This window comes from Dipodomys ordii, unplaced genomic scaffold (genome assembly GCF_000151885.1).
Source record: "Dipodomys ordii isolate 6190 unplaced genomic scaffold, Dord_2.0 Scaffold119, whole genome shotgun sequence".
NCBI classification, from domain to species: Eukaryota; Metazoa; Chordata; class Mammalia; order Rodentia; family Heteromyidae; genus Dipodomys; species Dipodomys ordii.
Genome location: NW_012267335.1, coordinates 3,511,771 through 3,521,037, shown reverse-complemented (window position 1 = coordinate 3,521,037; position 9,267 = coordinate 3,511,771). Strand labels below are relative to the sequence as shown.

Genomic DNA, 9,267 nt, shown 5'->3' with positions numbered 1-9,267 from the left:
CCCCGCTCGCCTCGCTCTCCCGCCCCACGCCGGGGCCGCCGCCCGATCCTCGGCCCCGGGCCCCGGCCTCGCGGCACGGCGACCATGGACAAGATCCTGGAGGGCCTGGTGAGCTCCTCGCACCCGCTGTCGCTGAAGCGGGTGATCGTGCGGAAGGTGGTGGAGTCGGCGGAGCATTGGCTGGACGAGGCGCAGTGCGAGGCCATGTTTGACCTGACGACCCGGCTCATCCTGGAAGGCCGCGACCCCTTCCAGCGCCAAGTGGGACACCAGGTGCTGGAGGCCTACGCACGGTACCACCGGCCAGAGTTCGAGGCCTTCTTCAACAAGACCTTCGTGCTGGGCCTCCTGCAGCAGGGTTACCATTCGCTGGACAGGAAGGACGTAGCCATCCTGGACTACATTCACAACGGCCTAAAACTCATCATGAGCTGCCCGTCGGTGCTGGACCTCTTCAGCCTGCTGCAGGTAGAGGTGTTAAGGATGGTGTGCGAGAGGCCGGAGCCACAGTTCTGTGCCCGACTCAGCGACCTGCTGACCGACTTCGTGCAGTGCATCCCCAAAGGGAAGTTGTCCATCACCTTCTGCCAGCAGCTGGTTCGAACGATAGGCCACTTCCAGTGTGCGTCCACCCAGGAGAAAGAGCTGCGGGAATATGTCTCCCAGGTGACAAAAGTGAGCAACTTGCTGCAGAACATCTGGAAGGCCGAGCCCTCTACACTGCTGCCTTCCCTGCAGGAAGTTTTCGCAAGCATCTCTTCCACAGGTAAAGGTCATCCCAGTTCTAAGGGAATGTCCTCTTGGAAAATCAAGTCTGTCTGCCTCGAGTACACACACCATGTTTACTTCCGTTCTGAACACGTCCTTACTGAACAGCAAATTTTAATTCCCCTGTTCACAGTTTTCTTCCAATCTACTGTCTTGTTTGGGAATATCATTTGGTGCCTTAAAACCAGGGAGCATCTCTGTGTTTCAAAGGTTGAGCATATCATTAAGTAAACAGGTTTCTTAATTCCCCAGCCTCTGCTCAAGTTACAGAATGCTTTGAGGATGACAGGTACTATGTAAAGCTCCTATTCATTAGTGACTAATAGTATAATAATATGTACCATGCTTTTGTTGACTATGTCTCTATCCTCTTGTAATTCGGGTGGTGGTTGTTGTTTTTTCTGTTTTTGAAGTCTGATCTTTTTTTTTTTTTTAAAATACATGGGTTGTCTCATTGCTAGATTATGCTAGTAGTTTAGGTCATTTTTAGGTAGTTTTTAAATACTAGTGTTTTTCCGTCCCCCAGCAGTGTATGTGAGAAGGGATACAGGTAGAATGAAGAAGCCAGAGGGATGAGGGTGTTTTCGTGTTATGAGTTACACCCTCAGAAACTGGAGAAGATTCAAGTGATAATTCATGGCTAGAAAATGCCTTCTCACCCAGGAATTTTACAAGTGTCTGTGTTCTTAAAACTTTGGAGCTTTGGAATCTGTAGCTTTCTAAGTAGTAAGTCCAAAACCAGATACACTTCCTCTTTACTTGGTACACCTGTTCTCTCTAATTATACCACTTGGGTGTTCCAACTTGAAACTGCCCTTATTTTATCTTAAGAAAAGAAATGAGAATAGAGTTTTGTGTAAATACTTAGCCCATTTAATATATACCAACATATATTTACAGTATTTGAATTGATTTAAAAAACTTTAGAGTACTTAACTATTAAATTTTTCCCCCATTTTTTTTCACCCGTAGCAATCCAGATCTTCATCTTGGATTTCTTTAATTTTATATATAGTTTAAGCAAAATAATACCCTCCCACTAACCTTAATTTCTAATTTTTAATCCCTTTAGAAATTTTTGAAATCTTCTTTATAGCAATATAATGACTAAGAGCATCTAAAGTAGAAATTGGAATAACCTTACATTTCTTTTCTGGATACTGTTTTACAAATAAATAGCTTAGCACCTTTATGTACATATGTAGGTGGATGTATATATATATATATAGTTATTTTCTTTAGAATACTTCACATGAAACAAACATCTTGTCACTTTTCTTTGTTTTTCTATTAAAATACAGATGCATCATTTGAACCTTCTGTAGCACTGGCAAGCCTGGTCCAGCATATTCCTCTTCAAATGATTACAGTTCTCATCAGGAGCCTCACCACAGATCCAAATGTAAAAGATGCAAGTATGACCCAAGCTCTTTGCAGGTACTTGTTCCTGACTACACTGTAGACATAACTGTAGTTTTGAGTAATGAAAAACATACAGAAACATTTAAAACTGAAAGCATGAAATAAATGCATATTCTCCAAATTAATTGGAGCATTTTTATATATTATAGTCTTGGCACATTATTTTTTGGCTTGTCATTTTTTTAATGATCTTTTTGCTTTTCGTTGTTTCCTGTAATCTGTTTCTTCCTTCTGGATTTTTGTTCTTTTCCAAAATACACATTTCACTTTCACTTTTAAATTGGATTCAATAGGTTAATAACATTCCTTGCTTTGAGAAATTGTTTTGCTCCATCAGTCTTAAATGATTGGACAAGATACAGAAATCTAATTTGGTAACTATTTGCGCTTACCATTTTGAAAATGGTACTGCATTGTCATCAGGCCTCTGCTATTCTCATAGTCAGCTGTCAATCTCATTGTCATTCTTTGTGACCATTCAAGCTTCTCTGGTTTTCTTTTTTGTCCTTAATGTTTTACAGCCTAGTTTTCCATTTCTAAGTGTACACTTAATGTTTTTCTTTCACAACAATTTGTATCTTTATTCAGTCATTCATTTTATCAGATCACATTTATTGAACATTTAACATGATTGCCAGACAGTGTTCAAAGAGTCTTTGAACAACTGGTAAAAATAGCTGCCCTTATTGGCTTACTATATGGTTTCAGAAGCTAAGAGTAATCTAATGACATGCTTCACTGAGTCTAATATACATCCTAATTTTCAGGATGTTAAAAATGTGAAAACAGTCATAGTTGTCTAAGTTAAATTGCTTGACTTTTCTTGCCTTAGTGATACATAATTAAATATGCATCTTTAAAGTTTAGGGTTTTGGAATGTATCATAACTAAGATTGTGTGATGATGCTGTTTATAGTTTTTTTTAAAGGACAAAAAGGAATAGAGTATAAGAATAGTTTTTTTTTTGTTTGTTTTGTTTGCCATTATCTGAGTTAGAATGCAGGACCTTGCACTTTACTCTGCTTGCTTGCTTGGCTTGCACTCTACCGCTTGACCCATGCTTGTTTCACAATTTGTAATAGTGCATTTTTACTAGTTACATTAGCTATACGGGGTGTGGGGAAGTCATTGTTACAATTGTGGAATTTTACAATGTTAAATAGTGCATTTGTAATTGCATATTAAGACTGTATTCACCAGGAAGAAGTCTTGATTGATACTCATATGTCTTGATTCAGGTAACTATATTTAAACTGCTCTTGTTAGAATAAATTTGTGTTATAAATTTCTGATGTCACTATAGAGCATCAATTTATAATTTGGCATTTATGAAAAATGAGAATCAAATCTTTTTTAAGGAAATGGGTGTCAGTTTACAAGATTGGAAACTCCTTGGTGACAAGTACCTAGTTGCACTCATTTCTCCATTTTCTTTTGGCATTTCTAGGGACAGAACCCCAGGGTCTTGAGTAATCTTTTTTTTTTTTTTTTTTGGTCCAGTCATGGGGCCTGAACTCTGGGCCTGGGCGCTGTCCCTCAGCTCTTCAGCTCAAGGCTAGCACTCTACCACTTGAGCCATGGCGCCACTTCCGGCTTTTTTCTTTTTGCTTATGTGGTGCTGAGGAATCGAACTCAGGGTCTCGGGCATGCAAGGCAAGCGCTCTACCACTGAGCCAACTTCCCAGCCCTCTTGAGTAATCTTGATCAGAGCTTGTTACTAGCAAGCTCAGTAAACATTGAGTCCCATATTGAGTGGTTCTCTTCTGTAACTCCCACTGTTCCTAAGTAAATAATGATGAGAATATTTCAATACTGATAACTTTTTCTTCAATTTCCAGAATGATTGACTGGCTGTCCTGGCCATTGGCTCAGCATGTGGATACATGGGTAATTGCACTTCTTAAAGGATTAGCAGCTGTCCAGAAATTTACTATATTGATAGATGTTACTCTGCTGAAAATAGAACTGGTACGTGAGAATATATCAATCTGTGGGAGTGTAGGGCCTCATCTAACGGATATTTTTATTTTGGGGTGGTCTCTTATAACATCTAGTTTTTTTTTAATTGTTCAGGGCCATATATATTAGTTTAAATTCCAGGTAATTAAAATAATTTGCTCTTTTCAAATATTTAATATGAAGCCATTTTCATTAGTCTTTGAGTCCATCTAACCTAAGCTTTTAACACCATTACTCCTCCAAAATTACCTTTGATATCAGTGCCTCCCAATATTGGTAAGCCAGAGATTGTTTCTTGGATTGTTTCTTATCTGACCTGTCAGCAACCCTTGGCACAATTTCTCATCATTATTTTCTTCCACTAAAATTTCATAGCATGTTATCGTAGGACTTTTCAGGAAGAGGGACATTGACCTAAATAATTTTTATCCCTAGGGAAATAACTACTGGTTGGGTTAATAAATTTGTTACAGATCCTTCAGATAACATCTTGTCTTGTTTTGAAGGTCTTTAATCGACTTTGGTTTCCTCTTGTGAGACCTGGTGCTCTTGCAGTTCTTTCTCACATGCTGCTTAGTTTTCAGCATTCTCCCGAGGCGTTCCATTTGGTAAGTTCTGAGACAAAACTTTCTACATTAGAAAAGCTATTTTCAAATACAGTTTGCTATTGAGTCACCTTTGTATATAATGAAGATTGTAAAGTAGTCTTTACCTGTTTTTTGTAGCATTATGATTTCATAGAAAGAAAGATTGTGAGATTTCCTCCCAGAATTTCAGAATATTTGGTACCTCACCAGAATGCCCTGCTTCTACCCTTTGCCAGCAACCACATTACCTCTGCCTGGGAAATGTCACTAGTGGATGTCTGTTGTACTCAAAGGTGAAGAAGAATTAAAATGGTTGAAAACTACTGACTGCTTTAAATTTTCAAACCTTAAAAAAAACAATCTTTGCTATTTAGGCCCAACACTTGGGCTTTGCGTTCTCTCACCTTTAAGTTTTTTCTATCCCTTTAAATCAGGTATATCACTTGTTTTTATGTTATTATATAAGATTTGTCCTCACTTACAAATTAGCTAAGGTAAGAAATGGCCAAGTATTTGTTTGGAAACCTGTTCACTTGCTGTCTAGAATATCACTGGAAAGTAGAGCTTTGGTTTTGTGATTTCTCCAAGGTCTTATCCTCAGTTTTACAGTCAAAACTCATCAATACCCCACAATGTAAAAAAACATAAGAAAATTCAGAGGAGAATAATTTAGAAGGGCAGAATTCAAATTAGCAGTTTTGAATTAGCAAGGTCACTATCTCAGAAAAGCCTGTACATACACAGGCTGACCAGTGTCCTGTTTCCTCTGAAGAAAAATAAGGTGTAAATGTACCTTTCCAATTAGTAACTATATTATGTGTTTAGGATGAGTGATGAGTAGTTTGGTGATCTATATAATAGATGCTTACACAAAATGTTTAACAAAGCCATATATGCTATTTGAGAAAGAGATTGTTTTTAAATTTCTTGGAAGGAGGTTCTCTTACAGAATTCATTTATTGTTACTTTTCACAGTGAGGGCATGCTAAATCTCTGATTAATCATAATTTTTGTGACTAGAATGTATTTCCTTGCCCTGTAGCTTTTTTCTCAGAAAAGTACTTGAAATTTAAGGGGAAAAAAACAAGTTTTCTGTTTGGTTGGTTGGTTGGTTTTTTGGAGGTACTCGCAATTGACCTCAGGGCCTACACTCACTAGTCACTCACTCTACCACTTAAGCCACCATCTCCTGTCCTAAATTTAAAAAATTCTCTTAGGGCTGGGAAGGTGGCTCAGTGGTAGAGCGCTTGCCTTGCATGCATGAGGCCCTGGGTTCGATTCCTCAGCACCACATAAGCAAAAAGAAAAAAGCCGGAAGTGGCGCTGTGGCTCAGGTGGTAGAGCGCTAGCCTTGAGCTGAAGAGCTGAGGGACAGTGCCCAGGCCCAGAGTTCAGGCCTACTACCGGACCCCCAAAAAACAATTCTCTGAGCTGGGTGCCAATGGCCCACACCTGTAATACTTGCTACTCTGGAGGCTGAGATCTGAGCATCTTGGTACAGACCAGGTCAGGCAGGAAAGTCCATGAGACTCTTACCTCCAATAAACTATTCAGAAAATGCTGGAAGTGGTTCATTGGCTCAAGTTTTAGAGCACTAATCTTGAGCACAAAGAAGCTTAGCACCCAGGCTCGGTGAGCCTCTTATCTCCAACAAACTACTCATAACAAGCTTGAAGTAGGGCTGTGGCTCAAGTAGTAGAGCTCTAGCTTTAGGCCAAAAAACAAAACTCAGGATCAACACCCATGCCCTGAGTTCAAGTCCTAAGCCTGACACAGAAAAAAAGTTTTAAATCAGTTATTTCAGGAATGAATAGATCAGAAATATGAAAACTGACCTGGCTTAGTAAAGCCCAAAAGCTAAGACCTAATAATGTCAAAGTATTATATATGGCTTGACCTTATACTCATCTAAAATATTGGATGTTTAGTAATAATAGTTACAGAACTCCAGATAACTCAGTGAAAGACTTGAGTTTAGATGTTGCTAAACATTAGCACTAACCTAGAATCAACATCATTATTATGCATTATTGTCTATGTTTAGAATATTTAAAGACAAACCAAGACTGATATTTTAATGTGGCTGTTAGAGACCAACTTTTTCACGTAAAAAAATTCAGTAGGTGCTATGGCAGATAGTTAAAATAGAAAAAGAAAAATATCAAAATTACTAGTTAAATAAGCTTCCTGCATTTCCTCAAATAGCAATTTATGTTTACTATTATAATTGTGTCTAAAAGCGTTTAATCTTACACATTCAAAAAAAAACCAGCTTTCAGGAAGCAAAAATTATGACTAATCAGGGATTAGCATGCCCTCACTGTGAAAAGTAACAATAAATAAGTCCTGTCAGAGAACCTCCTTTGAAAATTTAAAGACAATCTCTGGAAGCATATCTGTGTAACTGAAGAACTAAGTTGCTTTCTGCATTGGTTACTGTAGTGACCATAAGACATAGTAGTAGACAACCATATAGCCTGATGACGAAGACCACATCTGTACCAGGAAAGCATTTGGAAGACTTGAAACTTTTAACATTCCTTCCTCTTTTACCACTCGGTCTTGTCTTCATCTCTGAAGGGAAGTGAGCCAGGTAACTTTGGACCTCGACTATTTCATCAAGAAGTGAGGCTTTCTAGGGCAGAATTAGTATTGAATTTTGCGTAGAAATGTAAAGATGATAGCAAGAGAGTGAACTCAGGAGCTTATAGTAGTATGGTGTGGCCTTATCAACACTTTCTTTGATGGTGGCAAGATTGAAAAAAAATACGTGAAAGCTAAAATGAGACTTCAGTCATCAAGCACAAGAGTAAAAGTAGACAGACAAAATAGAAAAAGTAATGTGCTTAAGAATGTGATTATTGTTTTGAGAAGGAAGAGTTGATTAGGGCCTTGCCACAATTGCTGTAATTTTATTTGTTTATGTGACTCTAATAGAGCTATATTTTCACTTTTAATCATGTATGAAAACCAAAAAAATAGTTCTTCAAATACAGTATGCTTTTTACCTTAAGAATAAATATTATTATAATAATTAGGTGAAAATAGCACCATGCTAATGGAGGGTACTATTTCTATAAATGATTGTTTCATTTTGGTAATAACTTCTTAAATATGTCATTGCCTCTTGGTTGGCTTCTTTAGCTTCATTTTATAGTGAAAGAATATCTTTTTGTTGATAATATTAGTAGTTTTCCACATGTTAATGACAATGAATATTTTAAATTTTCCAATTATTTTTAAACCGAGTTCCTTAAAAATAATGGAAGTTTCTAGTTCCCTTTATTACTAAAACTCTCTTTTGGAGGATTGGGTCTTATCAGTAAGAATATCCAGTCTAACATGACATCCCTGTGTTTACCATAAATAAATAGTCCTGTTACTTGAGGTACAATTGTACTTACATATACAAGTTATTTGACAGCTTCTTTCTTTTTTTTTTTTTTTGTCGGTTGTGGGGCTTGAACTCTGGGCCTGGGTGCTGTCCCTTAGCTCTTCAGCTCAAGGCTAGTGCTCTACCACTTGAGCTACAGCGCCACTTCCGGTTTTCTAGTGGTTTATTGGAGATAGGAGTCTCGGTCTCTCCTGCCCATGCTGGCTTTGAACCTGGATCATCAGATCTCAGCCTCCTGAGTAGCTAGGATCAGCATTTGACACCTTCTTAAAGTAGACTTTACTGTGCAAATTGTTTGTAATTCTTTCAAGAGAAAAATTTAAGTTAACACTAGGTGGAGCTCTTTAGCTAAATCTAAGGAGTTTGTTTTTGGTTTGGAGTTTGTTGTTTCTATTAAATAATCTAACCAACTGTAGGCATTTTTTTTAATTGATGACAATGACCAAGATTCTTATCTAATGCTTTAGCTTGTTTTTTAGGTGGAGTGTAAAAGGGAGGAGTAGTGTTAAGCTGAACTTTGTAGTCATGTAACTTTGAAAACTAGCTTTATTGGTGTTCTAAAAATGTTTGACTTTTTAACTTTTTGAGAAACAGGCTATGATTCTGAACATAGAGAAAATATTGATCATGTAACATATTTACTTGTAGGCTAGTTATTGTGTTGCTGATTTGAAGAAATTAACAGTCATCTTTTTTTTCCCTTTAGATTGTTCCACACATAGTTCATTTGGTTCATTCTTTTAAAAGCGATGGCCTGCCTTCCAGTACCGCCTTCTTAGTGCAGTTAACAGAACTGATACACTGTATGATGTATCATTATTCTGGATTTCCAGATCTCTATGAACCTATCCTGGATGCAATAAAGGTATGGTGGTAGTATCCCAGTGTCTGTGGAATTGAAGATGATAATATAATAGATCAATATGTATTAGATGAATGAATATAAAATATTCCTATAGCCAGCTATTCTTTTGTTTGAAAAATGCAGTAAGGGTTAAATTTCATCAGTGTTTAAGAGATGGATCTTGCCGGGCGCCGATGGCTCTCCCCTGTAATCCTAGCTACTCAGGAGGCTGAGATCTGAGAATCGCGGTTCAAAGCCAGCCCGGGCAGGAAAGACTGTGAGACTCCTATCTC

The 9,267-nt window shown here is 38.0% G+C and overlaps 1 protein-coding gene across 1 annotated transcript in view; it reads left to right on the top strand.

Annotated features, from left to right (window-relative positions):
• Nucleotides 1-18: 18 nt before the first annotated feature.
• Nucleotides 19-9,267, top strand: part of Usp38 (ubiquitin specific peptidase 38) — a 21,992-nt gene continuing 12,743 nt past the window's right edge. The window contains exons 1-5 of the mRNA XM_013029541.1: nt 19-766; nt 2,070-2,205; nt 4,029-4,158; nt 4,656-4,757; nt 8,837-8,995. Of these exons, the coding sequence (XP_012884995.1) occupies nt 85-766; nt 2,070-2,205; nt 4,029-4,158; nt 4,656-4,757; nt 8,837-8,995 (1,209 nt within the window). The 5' untranslated portion in view covers nt 19-84. The remainder of the gene's footprint in view (nt 767-2,069; nt 2,206-4,028; nt 4,159-4,655; nt 4,758-8,836; nt 8,996-9,267) is intronic.